Genomic DNA, 24,445 nt, shown 5'->3' on the forward strand with positions numbered 1-24,445 from the left:
TTTTTACTATTAGAAATTTGTCAAACACACTAAAAAAATATTTTTTTATTAATTTTTTTTATCGATTTAATAACAGCAAATATTCTTTAAATACAATCAATCTTTATTATTTGATGGACATTTATAATTTATGTTGTTTTATTTTTATGCCTATAAATATGAGTTATCTATTTATTTATGAAAAATATTAAAAAACTAATATTTTATTTAAAAAGAATTACCTAATCTAGACTTAAATATAAGATAAATATAAAATATTAATTATCTAAACATTACTATGTATTTATTTTATTTTTTTAGGCCCAACATGATATGTATTTCAAAATTGCCTTGAAGAAATCATTTTCAATCTTCTAGTCTGAATAACGGGATAAATAGTGAAGTTTTTCAATGAGAATTACAGTAGAATTCAACAAACTATTGCTACACTAGAGTCCAACATTTCATACTCCAAATTGACATTGCGCTGGTGGCTTTACTAATATGAAATTGTGTTGTTAGAAGGAATTAATATAATTATGTTAGGCGTATAGTAAAATGACTGGAATATATAAATATATATTTAAAATAAATTAAATAATATATATATATATATTTACATTTAAATATATTAATAATTATTTTAATAATTAATTTTAGTATATAAATAATATTTTTGGAAAAAAAAAATCTATGTGATGACAAGCAATTCAAGTATTCAACAATCACATTATGAACCTTTGCATATTATATATATTTTGAGTTTTCAAGGAATTCAATGATTACGTGTTTCCAATATTATTTTTCTGTTGTCCTTACACTTTTGAGAAATGATTCTGTTATTCATATTCAAAAATATTCATTTAAAAATTTATGAAATTTTTACTCTAAGTCAAACTTACATTTTATTTATCTGGAGAATATCTTAAGAGTATCGGTTAAAAAAATATGATAAAAAGATTATTTCTTTAATTTTATATATCTAGTACATTAAAAATATAAAATGTATATTTTCAATTCAAATTTTTTATGATATTTTTAAAAAGTGTTTTTAGACTATTTATTAGTTGACTTTAAAAATATAATAAATTCAGAAAATGATTAGGGGTATAAATTAAATAAGACATCCAACCAATTCTCTATACTATAATAAGGTGAAGTATCATTAAATTTCGCAATTGCAACTCTTAAGAGGGTCTGCTTTGTGAATAAATCTTTAAAGTGATCTCTGAGATTTATGAGATTATCTAATTTGATCATCGAGGTTCTAATTTTACTATAATAGTCCTCCAGATTCAGCTCCAAGCTTTATAGTGGTTGATAAATTGCTATTTTACGGTTTATCTTGTGCTTATTCCAGTAGATTTTACCCATTATTCTCACACTTATTCATGTAAATTGCATGCTTTACATTTTTCTTCTTGATTTTGTGCTATGATTAAAAACGTGCTTCTTTGGCCTTAAATCTGCTAATTTTAATCCTCTCTTATTACCATTCGATGCCGTAATATGTTTGCTGAGTGTTTTTAGGGTTTATAGGGCAGGAATGGCTTAGAGGATAGAAAGGAAGCATGCAAAAGTAGAAGTATAGTTCTAAACCGACAATTAAACCTCAATCAAATTTAAATAGTTTGTCACTTAAGCAAACCCAATAAAAATCAACCGAAGTATTTAAACATCGAGTCGTCTCTCAATTAGAATTACAGGAAAGTGTACTTATAATTGGTTATGAAAAAGTATTTTTGGGGTTTTTAAATGTTGAACAAGGAATGTAAATGATAAGGAAATAAACTAACAATTAAGAAAAGTCCTAGCAAGGATTGATAATTGGAATTCCTATCCCCATTATCATAATCACTTGTGATGGTAATTGTCTTTTACTCTCACTTAGTTAACCTCTAACAATTGAAGGTAAGTCAAGTGAGTAAAAGCAACATAAGTTCACAAGTCCTAATCAAAGACTAGATTTAGTGAAACCTAAGCCAATTAGCAATTTTCAATCACCAATCAACAAGAGACTTATGACAATTCAAGAGTCTCCAATTTACTCAATCCAAGCTAAGAATATAAAAATCTAACTTAAAATCCTTCCAAATATTTCATCAAATACTTGGAAGGCACAAACAAAAACATAGAAAAGCAATAAGAGGATGTTAAATCTAAACCAATAATTGCAAGGAATCAATAATAACAATTGAAGAAACAAGCAATAAACATGAAATACCTCAAATTGCATTAATAAGAAATAAAGTCTAACATGAAGAGTTCATAAACTCAATTAGAAAAATAGGGAAAATAAACAAGAGAAAAATAGATGACTAAAGTACTAGACTAATAAGTAAGAGTAGAAGAAAACCAAATTAAAGCAACATGAAAATCTGAAATTGAGAAGAAATAAACCTAAAAACCTAAAACCTAGAGAGAGGAGAGAGCCTCTCTCTCTAATGACTACATCTAAAACTTAAAGTTGTGAATGTAAGTGTGAATGATTGATTCCCTCCCCCCCCCCATTCTGCTCCACTCTGCAGCCTCTAATCTTCAGTTTCGGACTTGAAACTGGGTCCAAATCTGCCCAGAAATTGCCCCCAGCGTTTTCTGTAAATTGCAGCACGTGACGCTCGTCACGCGTACGTGTCGCTCACGCGTACGCGTCGATGGGTGAAAATCTTGGTCACGCGTATGCGTAGTCCACGCGTACGCATCGCTTGTCTGACGTGCCTGTCACGCGTACGCGTTGCTGCTAGCTTCTGAATTCCTCATTTTCTTGTGTTCCTTCCACTTTTGCATGCTTCCTTTCTATCCTCTAAGCCATTCCTGCCCTATAAACCCTGAAAACACTCAGCAAACATATCACGGCATCGAATGGTAATAAGAGAGATTAAAATTAGCAGATTTAAGGCCAAAGAAGCATGTTTTCAATCATAGCACAAAATCAAGAAGGAAAATGTAAAGCATGCAATTTACATGAATAAGTGTGAGAATAATGGGTAAAATCTACCGGAATAAGTACAAGATAAACTGTAAAATAGCGGTTTATCAGTGGTCCCTAGGCATCTTTCCGACGATGACTCAACTTTTTTAGAACTGATGTGAATATCGTGTACCACGCTGGAGCATACCAGAACAATGCCATTTTGGTTTGGCGCCTATTGTGGATCAAAACGACGGCTCAGATGCTTTGTGTTCAAACACAAACACTTATCCATCTTCATCATTTCCACTCTTCTTCTACTTTTCTTCATCAATGGTGCCATTCTACGGTTAGAATTTTGGAGTTTTTTTACTTTGCTACTACCTCACTTACATCGAGCTCCATGTGCTTTGCGAACACCAAACCCTCACTTAGCCTGACTAGGTTCCCTCCTATGGTGATCTGATTCGCGATCTTGCAGCTCTGTCCGCACCCCACGCCTCCCATGTACGTTGCTTTTCCCATCATCGAGAACAACGGTTGCATCCATTCCACCACATCGCGATCTTCGGCCGTGAAGATCGCCAGTTTTTTGTCCCGGGCACCGATGTTACCGTCAGAGACTGGCACGTCGATAGACTAGGACGAGCATTGTCGTGCGGCAAAGAAGATCTGGCGGGCGAGGTCCGGTGGGAGCTGGTGGTGTCAACAACGACAGAGTTAGATTTAGGGAGGAGGTGACGGAGTCAAGGCCATCAAGGTAGAGGGAGCGAACATCGGAGGGGTGGCCGACCATGGTGAAGAGAATGTTGGAGGATTGGGAGAGAATTAATATTGTTCTGAGAGAGGTCAAGAATTTTCAAAGAAGTCAGATTCTGAAGAATAGAGGGAAATGAACAACTAAGAACATTACTCCTTAGATTCGCATTAGCAAGGTTAAGAAATTTACCCAACCAAAATAGAACTTCCTTCAATCAATTGTAAGAAAGATCGAGCACAAAATTTGAAAGTCGAGCTTTGGAAAGTGTCCAGAAAAGGAGCTTCAACAATTCCATTCTTTGAGAGATTAAAGAATTGAAGTCTAGAGAGATTTGTGGCGCCACCAGGTTCATGGTGAATCTGTAACTTGTTCAGATTGCAATTTGTCAAATTCTAACAAAGAAGGAAGCATGTTAAGTACTTGCAGCAAATTGTGTGCCTTCCCTATAATTTCGTCAAATATTATTAGATTTTTATGGTTTAAAAATTTGTAATTAAATTCTTATACTAGATTAAAACTTTTAGTTAGGTTCTTTCTAATTAAACAATATAATTGTTTTTTGAAAAGTTCAATTTTGTGTTTGGCATAGAATGAATTATAAATATTCTAAAAATACATATTATAAAATTGTTGGACTCATTCTTAAACGCTTCTTATTAAATGAGGAGTACTGTATTCTTTATTAATTGAACAAATAATATATACATATATAAATAAAAATTTAATTTTGATGTATTGACAGTGTAAAATATTTTACACAATCGTACAATAATATCTGTTCTTTTGTATGATCTTTCACACGTTCAATGTAAAAATAGTTTTTTTTTTTTTGCCGATGTGGTTGGTCACTACAAACAAATCTGATAACAATGGTGGTTTATTTAGTATTTACAGCAATTTGAACTGCCATTATTACCAAGAATGACGGTTACAAAAGCGACATAATTCTGGGTGCCATTTTGATTACTACGGTGATTTTCAAATAATTGCCACAATTTCATAGGCTAAAACGGTGGTTCAAACCGCTGTTATTTCCAAATAAAATGGCATTTTTTTGTAGGCTAAAATGGCGGTTCAACCGTCATTATTTCCAGGCTAAAAATAATATTTTTGGTTAATTAAAATAGCATTTATAAACTGCCATTTTTACCCTGACAAAGTGATATTTTGGTTTGTTAAAATGGTGTTTAAAATCACAGCTCAAGTTGTAGTGGTATATGTTGCTGCCCAGGCTGGATGACACCAGAGCCATTGAGCTGCTACAAGGACATAACAAAGACACGTCACCTCAGTATGATAGTGAGAAAATAAAGAAAAAAGGTCAATATACCAGCAGGTAAGTATAATAAAAAAAATATACACATTTACACAAATAAGACATCAGTGCTCATAATTTTACATACAAATTCATTTTAGCTTCATTGTCCAATACACTAACATAGAAGCGAAGAAATTAGATTACTTTTACCTCCACATGCCCTAACATAGTTTGTGCAGAATTATGGTTACTAATAAGTATAGCATGGTTCACCCCATCCACATCTGCATGAGCAGCAGAAATCCTAGCAAGAGCTTGTTCAATGAAAGAACAATTTCTGAATGTGTGCTATGCAAATGGGAAATTTGCAGAATGTGATTGCAATACTAAGGCCACTCAATAAGGCGGTCCAAAAATTGCTCCAAAGCCAGACTTTCAAACAAAAACATATGCAATATATGGATGGAATATCAAATAAAACATCATACATAAACTTAAGCAAATCCACCAGTAAACACAACAAACCTTTGAATCTGTAGGCTTGCGTAATGCATCAAGAACATATCGAAGAGTAATCCCCTAAGAAACTCAAAATGTACAGTTTCACTTTTCTCCAATAATAACAAATTCAAAAAAGCTTAAAAACCCGCACCAAAGGAATAACAACAAAAATCACAAGGAATTCATATCCACGTATTTGCGCACTCTCAAGTTTCAATCGAATTAGTAAAAACTAATATCACACTAGCAAACCAGAGAAATAGTTCACACTTTTGAACCTTAGAATGTAAAAAAGTAGCGAGCCGACCTACTGATCCAGAACGAAAGGGAGTCATTGAGGATTTTGGCGGAAAAGACACAAAGGACGGCAAGGAGGAAGCCGGAGGAGATCATCGATGGAGAAGACATCACAGTAGGAGATCGTCGCTAGAGGAGACGTCACAAGAGGAGATCATCACTACCGAAGGATATCGTTGCCGGAAGAGATCGTCGCCGGAGGAGATCATTGTCGGAGGGAATGTCACTGGAGAAGATCTTCGTTGAAAGAGAACGCAGGTGGAGATCGCAGTGGCAGCTTAAGGTTTCAACTTTTTGCTCTGACACAGTGATACCGTGTAGCATTTTTGAAATTAAGGTTGGGTTAGTTTGTGAATTTTAAATATAAGAGATGATAATGGCAGAACAAACTTGCCATAATGACGAAAAAACCGCCACCAAATTCAAATTAATTATGATAACAACAAAAAATGCTATAATATTAAAATATTATGACGGATCTCTAAAATCGCTGTATTAAAAATGCCATTTTAAATCCATTTTTTATAATAAATTTTACGTAATTAGATGCATGTATAAAATTATTTTACACTGAAGAGATATCAAAATAATAATAATATATATATATATATATATATATATATATATATATATATATATATATATATATATATATATATATGTTTTAGAGTAAACATGCAAGTTAGTACTTAACAAATTTTAAATCGGATACTTTGTCTCAAACAAATTTTTATTCATTTGGATATTCTCGAGAATTATTCTTTATCATATAAAGTGGTTCCTCTATTACTTTTATTAAAATTTTTATAAAAATATTATTTGCACACCAAAATCAACCATTATATATTTGTGCATAAATACATATGTAATTTAATTTATTTTAATGTGTATTTTGTATTTCAAGTGTATTTTACACTAGTGACTAATTTTGGTATACAGCTAGCATGATTGAATTTTTTTAATATGCATGTTGGACAAATAAATCTCTAATTTTTTTTGAGCAATTACCTAAATTAGTCCCTAATATTTTTAAAATCAGACACTTTAGTCTCTCATATTTCAAAAATCACAAAATAGTCTCCAAACGTTTATCTCCATTAGACAATATAATTCTCCTCTAATTTGGTTCGAATAGTGAAGTACAAACACTACAAAAAAGGGGTTAAAACGGCGGTTATTTTGGGGAATTACGGCGGTTAGAACCGCCATTATGACCAAAACTGGCGCCTCCAAGAAACGCCGTTATTCTGGACGCCATTCTGGTTATTATGGCGGTTTTCAAAAAATCGCCGTAATAACCTGTGGATAATACGGCGATTTTTTTAGGGTTAAAATGGCGGTTTTTGAACAGCCGCCGTTTTTACCAGGATGTTGTGGCATCATTTCCGTTTAAAATGGAGGTTGGAAACCGCCGTTTTTACCATTATAACCGCCATTTTTACCAGGTTATAATGGCATCTTTTGTGTTTAAAATAGCAGTTTTTAACTGCCGTTTCTATCAGCGTATGATGGCATCGTTTTCATTTAAAATGGGGGTTTCTAACCGCCGTTTGTACCTAATTATGATGACAATTTTATGATTTTTAAAATAAGATTGAAACTACCAATTTAAATTGATATTTTCGAAACTCACTTAAAAATCTCGTAATAACCAAAAGGCATAGTCATAAATCAAACATCATAAGATGATTTTTAATTCATACATGATCCAAGAGTCATAATCTAAGTCATAATTGAAATGTCATAATCCAAAAATAAAGTATCAAAGTAACATTTTTCAATAATACGTCTTAACATATAATTCTTAATATACGTCTTAACATATCAAGCAAGGTCATGCTTCCTTGTTGCTTGCTCCAGAAGATCTACTTCCTAACTCTTTTGGTGATGGAATCTCACTCTCTTGATCCAATCCCTACAACAAAAATATAACTATTATGAGCACAAGAAATGTAAGAAAAAGGCATATATTGATATATATATTTATCATGTCTAATTACATAGCATTGATACAATAATGAGTAAATTTTTTCATACAAGTGGTATATAAATCAGTAAATCACCATGCCATAATGCTTTACGAGTCTTCCATTTGATATTCATCAAATTGATAAACATCAACTTCATATAAATTGATTCATGAACAAATTTTACAAAGTTCCATCACTTTAAAATTCTTCCATCTTTCAGTACGTTGTATTTGTTTTGAAACAAAAAAATTCGACTCTGTTTTCACACATTGAACTATAAAATTTATAAATCAACGGTTAAATAAACACCTTATACAAAAGATCTCAATTTCTAAGGTTATTGACAAAATAGAACTATACTTTCTAGGTTCTAAGATAGAATTAATCCACATATGGCCACAACTCCACAAGTTATACTTACTACCCCTTCAGCAATGCTATCAAGAGCAACTGAGCAAGTAAGCGAAGTTAAGAACATATACTATCAATTCTGTATCTCACCCATAGTTTTCATTCACATATGCCCAGGGTTTTGATAAAAGAAGAATACATGATTGGAATTGTATAAGGTGTACGTTTCTTATTAATATTTAGACCGGGCTCAAGGTGGAAAGCTTCCATATTGATAATGGATTATTTTACATGAAAATTTGTTTCAACTGAAAAAGTTGAATTGGGTTGTTGCATATAGATAAGACCATATTGGTCTCCCATTTGCTGTGTCTTCTTTTAATCATAACGAAATAACTCATAACAAGAATCTTCCTTATATCAAAAATTTCATCATTCGTATTTAATTTTTACTTTTATTTAGTTAGTGTATTTAATATTTCAAAAAAAAAGCAATATAAAAAAATATTTTGCTCTATTGGCATTAAATAGTCATAACTTATTTTCAATGCCTTGAAAATTTTGATTTGCAGACCACTTTTTTATTTCATTAATCGTGCCATGCCAGAGATCATCATTTCTTCCACTTTAGTTGGAACCCAAACCAATCCTTCTTAGCATTCCAACACAGTTCTCTGTGCAAGATGGTAACTTTGGAATCAACTTTTTATGTATATGTTCATTAATGCTTTCCAGGAGTTTTGTGAAAATAAAGAAAACTAACGGATCCTAAACCTAAGATACTATCAACTTATCAATAGTCGTTAGCCGTAAACTCCACCTCCCTCCAAAAACCGTAAGTATAAGAATGAAGAATGGGTATTTTAGATATGTACCTCATCTGGGTCGACAGCTGAACCTAGCCATACCAAAGCCGTCATTCCTCTCATTCCACCAAATACCTTTTAAACATGACAAAGGATGATCCAACGAATCAGTCACATTGTGAGCTTATAAACAAGAGGTAAGAGATCAGAATATGACATTTACTGTAACTTGACACTCTATGTATTATAAAGCAAACATACTTTACCATATCAACAGTGATTTTTCCCAATTCAACATTTGCATGCTCATTCCTCAGCTTCTTAACACGCTCCTAAAACTAGATTTTATGTATAGATTAAATCATAACCAGATATACTGCAAGCTTAGAGAAAATAAAACAAACAATGAAGATCAGGAGATATTGGACAACAACCAATCATCAAAGAAAACTACGAATCAGGAAAGACATTTACCAAGAGCTTCAGACTTAAAAATATCTTGTGCACTTGCGAAAAAAGATATAACTAAAATGTATTTGCCATTGCAGCACAAACAAGGCTTCAACTTACATACACTAACACCCATTAAAATCAAACAATTAACATTAAAACCAAGATTACACCAGCCCATGTCTGTTAAATCATGAAAATCATACAATGAGGGGGAAAAAAACTTATGACAACCTAAATCACATTAATTCCTGATAAAGCAGGACTATTTATACATCAGCCCGGTGTAATGCATCCACATTACGCAGGATCAAAGCAAGGACCACACCAAAAGGTTATAATGTAAGCTAGCCACTGCTAGCTTGATGACCCTTAAATCAGCTTATCCAACATAAATAGGTATCACTGCCAAAGCTTAAAATAACAGAACGAACCTGATATTCTGGAATTAGCTCCTTCAACTCAGAACGTAGATCCTGAAAGATAGGAAAATAAATGGTTAAGTTATCAACAACGTTAATAATGATAACAACATTAATAACCGGGTATTACGGCGGTTCTTTAAAACCGCCGTAATATCAATGCCATTTTAAACTCTTTTTTTTTGTAGTAAAAATAGTTCCTAAAGAGTTTATAAAATCTCAAAATAGCCTTTGAAAAATTTTTAAAATTCCAAAAAAGTCATTCGATTAAACGGACCAAATTGGAAGAGGCTATATTGTCTAACAGAAGTGAACGTTAGAAACTATTTTATGTATTTTGAAATCTAAAAATTTAAAGTGTCTAATACTAAAAACCTTATGGATTGATTTGGGTAATTACTCAATTTTTTTATAAAACAATTAGATCCTTAACAAATATCAAATAAATTAAGTCCCTCTAAAATAATTAAGAGATTAATCTATCTAACAGATGTAATTCTCAAAATATTCTAAAATAATAAACATTTGAGGGGATCAAGTTACATATTTACTGTGTTTTATTTCATCAAAAGATTTAGTGGACGGGTCTAAAACCCTAAACGGCTAAACCTAAAACATTAGCAATATAATTACAGAATAACAATTTAATATTCAAACTTCTTTTAGAGATAAACATTTTCCTAAAAGTCATCTACTACTTCTCTTAATATCTAACACAAGATTGAGTAATTAATGTTGCACCTTCATTATTGCTTCTAAGTTCTAAAGAATGTTCTATTTCTGATAATAAATGAAGGGATGGTTGGTTAACAATTTACTCCTATCATTTATTTATAATACTAGTGTATGAATCTGTGTTCTGTAACACTTTAACTTTTAGCACTTTATGATCATACTAAAGATTTAGGCATCACTTACCTCTAATCTTTTTTATTATATACTATCTTTATTTAATATTGAGCCTTCGCAAATACGAATCGCAATTTTAAACAAGAAATCGAAAGGAGATTTTATTTTATAACACTTAACCACAAAAGTATATATATCACATAGCAATATTTACATAGACTTACTCCAAAATTTTCAAATACAAATCTTGCCCCTCTAAAAATTAAAGACAGTAAATGGCGAGGGAAAATAAAGTCTAAGATTAAACCATTTACAGAAAGTATGAATACATATACAAAAAACTTTGTGGATCGGTCGTGGTTCCTCGCATAGAATTCCTGAACCTGTTGCTGAAACAGAAGGTCTGTAGGGGGTGAGAACGTCGTCCTCACATGTTCTCAGTAGAGAAGGTGAACGTCGTGAGAGTAAAGAAATAACATGCAAATGACTACTTTATAACTTTAAAAATAGTTACCTTTAAAATTCTTTGAACTCACTTTAAAGACTTTAGTTAGTTTTCTTTAAATTATATTGCTAAGTTTGCAGCATAACAAAATACCCAATTAAGCACATAAGCAAGACACCAAGGCAAACAATACAATCACAGGAAAATAAAATAAACAACCACAATCAAATGCTAATGTGCAAACAATATGATGCATGTCTGTCCTAAGCAAGCCATGAGCTCATGTGTTGGTTGCCTACCCGCTCCCGACATTACCCGGGCATGAGTCCCAGATATGGCTTTCCAGATGCATACAGTGTGCTTATAAGTCTTACGGCTAGGCCGTATACAGTGTGACTTTCAAATCAATGAGCTTACATCTAGAAAATAGTTCTCATTGTGTGGGCATCCCCACTATACATTTGGCACTAAGTCCCAAACAAAGTCGTATCTGCTCTCCTGTGGTAGACATTCCTTTAATTAATATACTCCTTTGATCTTTATTCTCTGCTCTCATGTGGCAGAAATTCCTTTAATTATCTCTCTTTCCTTTACTTTTCGTTCTTCTTCTTTTCTTTCTTATCAAACTGAACTCAAAAATATAACTTAAAGGAAAATTCCTTCTCAAAAGATTGAGTTTAAAACATTATACTTTTCTTAATAAATAGAATCGAAAACAAAACTCTTCGTAATAAATCGAAATCAAATAATATTCTTAAATCAGATTTGCTTTTAAATAACACTTTAAATAAAATCTTAGAGTTTTATAAAAAATTTAGCATCATTTCCTCTAAAATTCGGACTATGCCACCCTTTCAAGGTCCCAACCAAACAATCTCTCAACCATTTCAAATATCAAATCCTTTTCAATAATCAAACCATTTTCAAATATCAAATAATTCTCAATAATCAAATCGTTTCCTTTGAAACTAAGCCACGTTCTATTTCAATAAAATTCAGCTTCCTTTCAAATCGTTTGCTCTTGAATCAAACTAATAATTACTAATGAATCAAACCAATATTTTTTCAAATTCTTTCCAACGGTTTCAAACTTAAGTCACTCCTTAGCGTAAATTTTATAATTCAAACTTTGAAAAACCCTTTCTTGAATATGAGTAAATATGCAACCAGATCTTTTTTAACATAGAATCATGTTCTTAAAATAGGTTTATAAATTGGATTTCCAATAAAAATATCATTTCTTAATATAAGTACATATAAAAATCAAGTTTTCAAAATAAAATCAATTTCTCATTTGTTTTTACAGGAATACGGACAGAACCCCTCCTCAAAATTCGACTTCACCACCCTTACGGATTTTCTCATTCTCATAATTATTGACAGTTTACCAGCCTTTCATCAGCACTTTTCAAACACAAGGTTCTCAATAATCGACATGTGATTCCAATCCTAATAAAATCATTTATATAGTAACACCAAAATCAATTACCATTCACTTTCTCAACCAAAAACTCAATCACAATCACAGCCAATCATCCACAGCAAAAAAAATCCAAACTCAATAACATTATAATTACTAATATATTTGTAATTATTTACTATACTTTTGGGCATTTTTAAATTAAAAACTGTTAATTTTAAAATAAAACCCCCTACTTTCGTACGGAACCAAAACAACGGAAACTCCGGAGAAATTTTTTGATCGAGCTACTAAAGAAGAAAACGTCAGAAATTATCTGTGCCTCCTAGAATTCTAATTGGTCAAACTCAAAAAAAAAAAGAGTTATGTTTGTCAACTTCTACTAGACAAAAATAACGCCAATATGTAAAAGAGAAGGATACTAACACTTTTATTGAATTAAATTTTTTATTAGAGTTATAGATCTTAAAAAATCGAAATCGAAAATTCGGTGGGAAGTTACGATTCTCTCTCTCGGTCACTCTTCTCTCTTCCTCACCCTTTGCATGAAATCAACTAAGGTTATATGATGAGTAAGGTAATAAAAATAGTTATGTGGCTTGCTTCTATATGTGCCACGGTTTATGCTTTTACTTCCGCCACCTAATAATACTAACCTTATATATATATATATATATATATATATATATGTGTGTGTGTGTGAACGTAACTAATGGAACTCTAAATATAAATAATAATAATTATAATGCTAATGAGTTACTAATATAAATGATATTAGTAACATAATAATAAAAGATATATCGTGAAACATTAGTAAAGTTATATTCACCAAAAAGTACCTGTAACACCCTAACAACCAAAGCTCACGCTTCCGGCTGCACGACTCTGATAGCTCGGACATTACGACGACACTTATATTATTTAATACTAAAATATGAGCCTGTTTAAAACTTTAAACCGCAATACCGTTCCCAAAAAAATACTTTCGTTCGATAACGTACATCCACAAATACCATACAACTTACAAAAGCTCAAAAAGAGTACATCCATATATATATACACATATATATATAAAAATATTATTACAAGCATTAACCAACACAATTCCTACCCCTCTTACAGAATATATATCAAGATAAAGGCGAGGGTATAATAAACCATAACTAAAACAATACAGAGCATCACAACAACAATTAAATAAGCTCTTCGTAACTTCTGCGCCCATATCCTGAAAGGGAAAAAATGTAGGGGGGTGAGAACATCATCCTCGAAAGGGTTCTCAGTAGAGGGTTTTTGGGAATTACTGTAATAGGATACATGAAGATAAACCGTACCAGTGATTAATAACCATCTTATGCCTCTTTTCAAAAACAACCGTTTACAATAAAAGAGAAATCTGAAATCCTTTTTCTGAAAGAAGAAACTGTTCATTTAAAACAATATTCAAAAGCATTTCAGAAGGTCTATCTATGCTGAACCAAATCAGCCTTTCACACATTTCCAAACCATAACCACAATACCGAAACCAACCATCGGTCCATCTCAATTCAACCACGGCCCTAGGCCCAAACAATCCAACCAACAACCAATCACCACAATCCAACAGAGTCCCAGATGCAAACACAGAAAGGAAGTTCAAGCACAAACAAATAGTTATTACAAGTAGAACAGTTAGCAATTAATCACATAGGCAAACCAAGTATAATATGCACACCCAACCAATGTCACACAAATGCATATGATGCATGCCTGTCCCTAGTGGCTGATGATATCATCTGTCGGTTATAGAGCCAACCCGACAAGTCCTGGTAGCTAACCATTGGACTGTCCCTCTGTCGTGCATCCCCAACTCGAGTTATACTCATCATAAACTTGATCATAATCATGATCCATATCCATCACCCTCACTGGTGAATATTTACGGGGGCGAGCTCATCCGGGCCTTTCACAGTGCCCGGCCACACTTACGACATAGGGTCAACAGAGTATCAAGTCTCGACCCAGAGCACGTGGTGGCTAGCCACTGCTACTACCCAGGGAAACTCGTATCTCAGATAGTGGAAGTGCAACATTCACATTTATCAATGATTCAGCATAAACATGCATTCAATCTCATCCATGGATCAACATCCATCTCAGCCATCCGGCTCACGGTTCAGTCCAGAACCAGCCAATATTCATATCATACACAGCCATTCCGGCTCACGGTTCAATCCAGAACCAACCAATATGTATAATCATACACAGCCATTCCGGCTCACAACAAAACAGCACTTCCACCATTCAACATTATTAAATTCATAAAGTCGGCATTTAAGCCATAAATCATTTTCTCAATTCATTTCACTTTGAAATCGAGTTTCAACTCTTTTCAGCCCTGGCTATTGAAATCTCATTTCTCAAATCATCTCAGGCTCATAAGCCGAATTTACTCAAAGTGAGTTCCCTTTTTAAAACAAAGCCACTCTCGGCATTCTTTCCAAAACTTCCAAAACCATGGCAAGTTAAGGATTTGTTTCACAGTATTCAAAATCATCCATCCAACGATGGGATTTTTTAACAAAAGTTTTTCGGCAGAGTCCCAAGTCTTTAGGGGAGAATAACATAACTCATTTTGCCAAGTTCATTTAAATTCATTAAAAACCTTGGCTTCCTGATTTGAGTAATAAAATAGAATCTAAGCCAAACCGAGTCACATAATCATTTACTTCTTTCAAAGGCTTTTCCTTTTACTTAAACAAAAACCAGCTTCAACCCTATGAGGGATTCTAAAGCATTTCAACTGCTCAGAAACTATTTTAGTCTTGCTAAAATTCAAAACTCGAGGAGTACTTAAACCTTTCCGAAAACACTTTAAAATGAGACTTGTCAATAGACTCTCGGGTCCTTTCAAAACCATTGAAACTTCTTTAATTGAAAACCCCAAGTCAAATTCGAAGGCATAAACCTTTTTCACATTCCAACGGCCTTAAGGCATAAGTTTCGTTTAAATAAATTGTTCACAAAGGAAATGTAATACCTTTCTTGAGAAACAAGACTAAATCACAGTTTCCTTTTTAATAACTCATTTCAAAGGCATGAATCATCCTTTTCTTGATAATTCAAATAGAATAGTAGAAGTCTTTAACTCATCATTATTTCAGACAATATTTCAATAAAGACTCGGATTTTATAAAAATTTCGACAGCATCTCCCCTAAAACTTGGACTTTTGCCACCCGGTTCGGGTCCCCACTAAACCGTTTCTCATTTCTTTTCAACAGCTCAAAACCAGAAATCAATTCAAAGCAAGCTAAATCCAACAGTCGCCTCAGTGGCATATCTCAAGGAAACCATTTCAAAATCAACTCAATATCAACTGATTTAACTCATTTCCAAAACTTTAAAGAATCGGTTCAGCAATAAATCATTTATCAAAACCAGAGCAATTAAAGCAACCCAGGCTGAATTTCAAGAGCATTCTATCTTTCACAACATCAAAATAATTGACTCAATTCAAACCAATCCTCAACGGATTAAACTTATTTCAAATATTTAAAGAATCAACTTCAAACATTACATTTCACAAGCCAGACAACAATTCAGCCAAGCCAACATCCATAATCATTCGAGTCAATCAAATAATACATAAGGCAGATACAATCACTAATTACACCATATCTCACATCAGTATCCATATGTAATAATTCCAATAATAAACTGTAGTTTTCGGAAAGCGCCCCTACCTCACAACATTGGAACCACAACCCAACTCGTTAACCAACTCCTTTTATCTCGACCCGAAATCACCGGCAATCAAAATCTCGGCTCTGCCCGCTCTCTCAAAACCAGAAACAGCCCCAAACGGCACAAGTAAACCGGATTCTAGCTCCTAAAACCATTAACATTACGATTACTTTATTACACAGAACAGAACACTAACGCAGAGCTCTCGAAACCGGAATACTTACTGAAACTAAGAAAGAACGGCTGAACCGAACAGCAACGGCCTCTGAACCGGTTGGGCGGTAGCCCCAACAGCCACCTCAAGCGGCAGCGGCAACGAATTCCGATCACGACAACTGAAACCAACATGCAGTGACCATAATATTCTCGGAATTCAAAAGGACGGAGGCTAATGACAAGACCCTTACCGGCAGTGGCTTTTTCGGTGATGGCAGCGAGGTTTTCCGACGGCATGAGCTTACCGGCACACCCCATGAACGGCGACAAGGCTCCCGACAGCTGCTGGGCGCAGCGGCAGGGACAGCTCCGCGGTAGTTCTTCTTCGGCGTGGCTCTCCTCCTCTGACTCTCTTCCTTTCTCCAGCAATGGTGGGTCTTCAGTGATGACACCAGCCACAACAGGGACGGCGACGGTGAGACCCCAACAGCGAGGAGATTCACGGCGGCAGAGCAACCCAGACTGGCGACGGCGCGACTGGAGGCCACGGCGACGCTGGCAACGCGAAAAGGGTTCCGACGCGGTGGGTCGCGCTCCTCGTGTCACTGGCCGCGTCCTCCTCCCTCAGAGTCGCGCGGTGTCTCTCTCTCCTCTGGGCTTCTTCCTTCGTGACGTTAATGGCGGCGACGCTCCTCCTCGCACGGTTCTGACAGCAGCTCATGGATGGACCAAACGACGGCGGCACATGGACGGTGGCGCGGCGGCGACGCGTGGGTCGATGGCAGGGCGCGGGTCCATCTCTCCCTGTTTCGCGACCTCTCCTTTTGTCGTTCAGATCTCCTTTCATTCTCCCTCAAATTCGTTTGTTCCTTTCTTTCTTTTCCCTTTGCTTCTACGTATGGGTGTCTAGGGTAGAGGGGCAGCAGCTATTGCTGCTGAGTGTGGATGAAGGGGACCGGGTCATTGGGTTAAGGTTTCAGGGTTAAGGTTTTTGAATAAAATTAGGATTAGGGGCATTTTGGTAATTTTAAATAAAATTGGGAAAAATATAATAATTGAAACTCAATTTAAATCCAACATTACTTGTATATAGAAAAATACTATTTGCTCATCAATTGTACAAATTATTTTTAATAAAATGCCCAAATCCAATAACTAGAAATAATATAATTAATTTCTCTATTTTTCAAAATAGCAGTAGTAATATTTAAAATATTACTTACCTAATCCAAATCATACAAAATCTTTATTATTTCATAACTATCAACTTTATAATTCAAATATAGAAAATAATCCAATAATTATAAAATTGGATAATAATCATAACTCGTCTCAAATTCAATAAATCAAAGCTTGCCTTAATTATCTTTAATAAAATAATTTCTTAAATCAAGGCTATAAATAACTATATGATTTGAGACTTGCTCATGATAAAACTTTTCAAAAGTTCTGGGTCTTACAGTACCAATATTTATTTATATCGGTGGATATTGATCTCGATAATATTAAATTAAAACTATCAAACTTAAATTTATATATATATATATAATTTTTATTATTTATAAATTAATAAAATTTTAATTTTAATTATTTAAAATATTTTATCATAATAAAAATATATATAAAATTCTAAATTTAATTGAATTTAAATAGTTATAAAATTAATTTAATTATTTATAATAAAATAATTTTTAAAATAAGAAACTCCAATTTGTAAAATAAATTATAATTTATTTATATTTATATTTTTAAAAATGTGAGTCGTTACATGCCGAGAAAATTTATAAAAGCAAAGAAAGTTTTTATATGTTTGGATATTTAAAAAAAACACACAAAATAATTATTATTTAAAAAATTTATAAAATTATTATCAAAATCAAAGTTTAACTTAAAAATAGTGAAAGTCATCATTTTACATTTTTTTTAAGTAAAATAAGTATACATTGATTTCAATACAGAATTTAAAATAAAGTTAAAATATTTACATTAGAATCTTATTTTTTCAAAGACTTATCTATAAACAACATTGATAGTTGAATTTGCAGATATTCCTACATGATTTATAAGTAAAACTTTTAAACCTCTCTTCCTCTTAACTCTTGAAAGTGTCACATATAGTTGGCCATGTGTAAAAACTGGTTTGGACAAATACAATCCAACATGAGATAAATTTTATCGCTAAGACTTATTAATTTGTCATGGAAAACGATACTATTATGGGGAACTGTCTTCGTTGAAAACTAACTGAGACAGTTTTATTTGTTGGTATCATATTCATTCTTGGAATCAAAGCAATATGACCAACGTTGTTACCTATTAAGGCTTCACATTCTATGACATGATTTTCAAGCTTCCTAATTTGTAGCCTTATACCATTACAAATACCACTGGATTGGTAAATATTTCTCAATAACATTACCGGAACACCAACCTTGAGTATTAATTTATGTGGAGGCAAACTAGAGCAATTTATGCTATTTAGTAATTCAGGACCATAGAAATCTAGTTGACTCTCCATATTCCCTTCATCCATACAAATTGAATCCGAACTAAGATATAATTTTTTCCCTCCAGAAATAATGGCCATCAAATGGTTGTTGACCTCTTCAACGATGTCCAATGTGAGAATTAGTATAGTTCTTGCTTTGAAAAAATCCTTTAAAGACATGTTTTCCAAAATATTTGGATAAGAAAAATGAACCAACTCATCGAATGCCTGGTCCGAAGATGTAATAACAATATCTTCTGGAAGACATATCTTAGATTTACTATCTATATTGTCACCTATTAGACCATCACCAGCTTTCAACAACCACTCACCAAATTCCTCTGTCTCATCTTAATATGAAGCAATTGTCCCTACAAAGAGTCTCATATTTTTTGTTAGTTTGAGCACCTGACAAAACTTATAAAGGTAAGACGAATTCATGGTTAAATGAATGATGTCTTGTCTCGATCCTCGTAGAATCACAGGAAGGATTTGACTAAAGTCTCCACTTAGTACAACCATTTTTTTCCAAAGAGCAAATCTTTTTTATATGTTGGAGAAAACCTCATAATATTACCCAAGCATTTATCAAGCGCTTCATAGCAGTACCTACTAACCATTGGAATCTCATCCCAAATTATAAGTTTGGCTTTCAACGGCAGCATTGTTTGAGGGGAACCAGGTTTGATGTTACATACAGAATCCTCAGTTATATTCAGTGGTATTTTGAACCTTGAGTGTGTCGTTCTTCCATTGGAAAGAAGTAAAGATGCAATACCACTTGAAGCAACATTTAACATAATATCACCCCTTGAGCAAATCTCAGCGGACATAAGGTTCCAGAGAAATATTTTTCCAATACCCTCATGACCATACACAAAGAAAAAACCCCCTTCATCACAATACACATATGTAACAATTTTATCGAATGCATATTTCTGCTCAGGTGTTGCGATGGCTAATATGTCTGAGGCATTTTTCTTTAACTAATCCCTGTTAAAGTTTAGCTCTTCCCTGATAACCCTTTTGGTTAACAAAAAACTATCAACTTCAGTTGCTAAAAGCATAGGAGAATAGTCTTTCAAGGTTTTACCATAAGAATGTAAGATCTTGTCTATATCCATTAAGCACAACTGCTTAATCTCATCAGCTAACATGATTAACTCTGCATATTATACGATACTATAAAAATTCAATCAAAATAAAAATGATCAATAATGAAGAACTTTTATAATTGCAATTAATAAAAACTCACCCCTCATGTTCATTACGATTCTTTGTTTATACAAAATATCATCTGAGAGTTCATGCCAACATCTATCCCAGGCATGTTCTGGTCTTGAGATATTGTTGGATGTTAATAGAATGACAAACAACCTCCTAACATATGATCCTGAGCCCCACGAGCTTGCTTCCTTAATCGCATCCATGAATTCTCTGTCATCTTGCAAAAGTCCAAGAGCAAAGCATGTATCTCTATAGTAGCATGAATTGTTCCTCCTATGTTCTTTTATCTCAAAAATTCATACATCTTCTTTGAGTATTCAAGAGAAGTCGTTGATAATATTCTTCGGTATTTACTGCAAAAAACTTGGTTAAAATCCCACTTTTAAGTTGCTAAATAGATTAGGCTACGCGATTTTAATTATTATGTAGCTACACATGCGTATAAAATTATTTTTTCTAAAAAAATAGAGAACAATTCTAAAATTGTATAATCTATAGAGCATTAGATTATAATTATTAGAAGTTATTTGAGCATTTGTTTTCTAGTGTAGATAAATCGAATAAAATGGACATGGGGTATATGCTGTTAAAATTTTAAATTTAAATCATCAAATAAATAAGATCAAAATTGAATATAAACTCGTCATTACCTGCAGGTACATGAGTCAAGCTTCCAATTGCAAAGCCTTGCTTTTGAAGAAACCACTTTGAAGCATTGTCCTTCCAAACAAACTTGGTTGAAAACTCAGCATAAGTTAGACTTTAAGCATAGGGATATGACATGTTCGCTGCCATCCATCTCAAAGACATGGACTTATGAGATACTGCTCTTTCGACGGTATCATTCACATTACAAGTTTCACTATAAATCACAGGTTTCTCATCCTCCAAATAGAATGGAAGTCTAATCACAAATGATTCTTTCTCTTGGATTTCATATCCAAATAAACGTCAGACTGCTTCACATGCCAAAATGTAACTACAATCATAGTAATTCCTAATTTCATCAACAACTTGTGTGGCTTCTGACGAATCACCAGCGTTGTATAAGGTAGCTGTTACGCGATCATTGCCCTTATGTATATACTTAAACAGGTACTTAATAGCACTTGTTTGACATGTGTATTCTACATTTATGTTGCCCCCAAACTTGAGCAACTTTCATATTATACGGAACAATGAACTTATTGTCTAGCACACATTTCATTTTCTTCATAATTCAACCGTTATCAGTGCGCCTATATTTGGGAAATCCAGCTTTATCAATGGGTGTTTGCTGCCTAAACTCTTTGGGATAAAACTTTGAACAGGATCCATTCTTCACGCAAGGTGAATTCTTGTTGTACGGACCACATGGACCATGTACCATGTACCATGTAATTTCGAACAGCTCCATGTAGATTTCGCCTTTCATTTTCATCAGGAATCTCAGCTGTTATATGTTTGTCTATGTCATCTGGTATTTGTGGCTTGAACTTGTTACTCATGAATAAAAGGATATGTGCATACGAAAGCCCTCTCTTTCGAAACTCTATAGTGCAAACATCTGAAAATTGAAAAAGACAAATGAGTAAAACATTACAACATAAGATTTTAATAAAGTGTTACATAAACACGGACTTACATCCCAAAATTTTGCCAAAGATTTTTCTCTTTTTTAGGTCATCAATCAAACCATCAAGCTTGATTTTGAAAACTCGACACAATATATCAGGGTGGTCTTCTGCCTTTAATCCAATGGGAGTCACTTCTTTTTTTATCTCATCCCATTCAGGGTTACAGGTCATAGGGATAAAATAGCTAGGATATCCTGCATATCTGCGAATTGCGAATGCATCTTTGCAATTATTCATCATGTACCTGGGTCAACTGATAAAAGTACTAGGAAGAATGATTCTTTTGCCAAGCCTTGCAGCATCTACATCCTTGATTATAAGACTTTAATGCAGACATTTATATTTATCAAGCTTCGAATGTGGTTGTTTACTCCTAAAGAATTTTAACCTCTCTGATTCCACCATTGTGTAGGCATCTACCAGAAACTGTTGGAATAATCTATTTGATCTCAGAATTAATGGAGATTCACCCGTCTTTTTCTGTAGTCGAAAAGCAAAGAATTGTCGCAAAGTGATTGTTTTATTTTTCTTTGTAGGCCTTGCAGAGATAGAATCTGATGTTGCAATACCCAAATAAAACCCATCCTTCCCATACGGAAACAATAATGGATATTGCAAGGTAAAATAAGATGGGTGAAAACCATCAATCCATTGGAGCTTTCTAGTATGACTTTCTATAATAATATCTCTATCTTTGCTTAGTTATTCGACATCGCTGACAATTAATGCAGTCACTCCAGATGCAGATGGCAAGTTGTATGTAATGTCATCTGTAGTCCTTTTACTAATTAACTTAAGCTTTATTTCTGTACAATTTTTCTGTTGGTACCTATCTCTTGCATAGCAAAAACTCTTTGCCAAACTATTATATTTATCTAGCATGTTTCTTAATATTGCCACAATTTCCCTATCTAGCTCATTTATAGCTTCATTGGAACTGCAAAAAAAATAATGATAAAATTTATGTTATTCTCTCTCATAGATAAAAAAAATAAAATGTTTGACTGGTTGCAAGAAAATTACCGAAGTGTGCCTATCCGATTATCAATCTCATTTTCTGTGTCATAGATATATAGCTGGAAAAATGTTGGTCACAAACTATCCAGAGGAAATAGGCTACCGATGCTATGGTAGTTTTGACATGGTAGTTTTGACCCCTCCCCCCCCCCCCCCCCAAAGCTTAAAAATTGGAGGAGCAGTCCCGTTGTTCACCCCACGGTCAATTTTTTCGGCCATTGATGTAACACAAAATATTGAATTAAATACCCTTATATTTTTCAGAAAATGAATAATTCTTTGATCTCCTTCAATATGAAGCCGAATGATCTCATCAGGAGACATAAGAAATAAAAGAAACTCGATCTTTCCTTCCATACAACATAATGAAAATTTTGGTTGCAGTAACTATTTGGATTCAGCAAGCCTTTCTTCAAACCACATCCATACTTTACAGTGTTGACATTGATAAATAGGATATCCTATATCCTACACATCTGCCGAATAAACTCTCTTTAGATACTCAGTTGTCATACCCATGCAATTTATTTCATGATGTACATACACAAAGATACAAATAAACATACAGATAAAATGTTTACATACCGTCTAAAGTTTCTGAGGATGATATAAAATAATCTTCTAAATCCACATCCAACATTGAATCATCATAAGCATTAAAAACTATAATCAATAAAAATTATAAAAAGTGAAAACATATATGTTGATATACTACTAATAATTCATATCTCTTGCAAACTACCAACTTAAATTCTTGATATAATGAAAAATTATCTTCATAATCAACAAAAGGGTCAATATTTTGGCCACTTTTTGTGTCACTGCTTGGTGGGTCCACCTTAACAGTCGATAAGTTTATATCTTCATAAAGTTGTGCCAAATTAATAACCACCGAAGCAACAACAGAGAAAGATTGTCTTTTTTGCTTCCAATTTATTGTAGAATTTCTTTACAAAAAGTTAAATTTTATTCAATTAAACGTTAGACACTATAGGAAAGAAAAGAATATAATAATGATTACCATCTTTTCTAAATTACCTTTCTATTAGGCACGATCTTTGGGAGTCGCAGTGTGACGGAAGCTGATTTTGCAAAATGACTTTGCGTTAGATTATTGGTGGATCCTTGTACACTGGAGTATGCTAGAATTGTAATAAATCTATGTTATATAAATGATTCACGATGAAGCATATTTTTTTTAAAATATTGGTGCATAAATGATTTAGTAATCATTAATTATACGTACTATTTGTTAACACGGACAGTGGAGTTCTTGTCAATGAGGAACCCGTTGATAGGGTTAAAAATTTATATGTTATCTCTTATGTAGAAGGTCTTACATAAGTAGGAGGAATATTTTTCTATCCAATTTCATGCAACGCACAGTGTACACTATACATAGAGAGTTGTTTCCCTATTAATGTGTAATGAGAAATATATAAAAAAAATTATCATTAAATTGATATTTCAAAATTTAGATAAAAATGAGTCAATTACAATGAGAAAAATGTCACATTTATCTTCACTTGATTGTAAACTGAGAATATTAGATGAGGTACTAGTTTCTTGCACACTATTCTTTGACTTGTAGCAATATGTTGCACATTTTTATGTATGTCAAAATTTGTATTATTGCTATTCTTCCACATTGTTAAGTCAAGAAAAATAAATAAAACACAAATAATTATTCGATTAAGTAATCTTGTATTTGGTTTTATATAATTTTAGTAGTGTACTTTCGCGGTTAACGAAAAAAATGTATTGGTTTAGTTTAATTTAATTATTTTTAAAATTAAT

General features: G+C 33.1%; 1 protein-coding gene across 1 annotated transcript; it reads right to left on the reverse strand.

Moving 5' to 3' along the window:
• Window positions 1-16,239: 16,239 nt before the first annotated feature.
• On the reverse strand, window positions 16,240-21,868 carry LOC110266610 (uncharacterized). Its single transcript, XM_088492394.1, has 8 exons — window positions 21,640-21,868; window positions 21,382-21,561; window positions 19,882-19,953; window positions 19,366-19,755; window positions 18,546-19,138; window positions 16,552-16,837; window positions 16,369-16,479; window positions 16,240-16,289 (listed from the first exon to the last, which is right to left on the reverse strand). Exons 1-8 carry the CDS (start codon window positions 21,866-21,868, stop codon window positions 16,240-16,242), a joined length of 1,911 nt encoding a protein of 636 aa, XP_088348520.1.
• Window positions 21,869-24,445: the final 2,577 nt, after the last annotated feature.

Source organism: Arachis ipaensis, chromosome B10 (assembly GCF_059453495.1).
Source record: "Arachis ipaensis isolate K30076 ecotype BB chromosome B10, ASM5945349v1, whole genome shotgun sequence".
In the NCBI taxonomy this organism is placed as follows: Eukaryota; Viridiplantae; Streptophyta; class Magnoliopsida; order Fabales; family Fabaceae; genus Arachis; species Arachis ipaensis.

Bases quoted from the DNA above. Each gene is read 5' to 3' on its own strand.
- LOC110266610 (XM_088492394.1), bottom strand. From the start codon at position 21,868: ATGAATAATTGCAAAGATGCATTCGCAATTCGCAGATATGCAGGATAT. The intron at 19,756-19,881 runs GTAAAACCTTGA...AAAATGCCTCAG, and splicing joins CAAGATCTTACATTCTTATG to ACATATTAGCCATCGCAACA. The intron at 16,838-18,545 runs GTTAGTTTTCAA...CGTGGCCTCCAG, and splicing joins CAACAAATAAAACTGTCTCA to TCGCGCCGTCGCCAGTCTGG.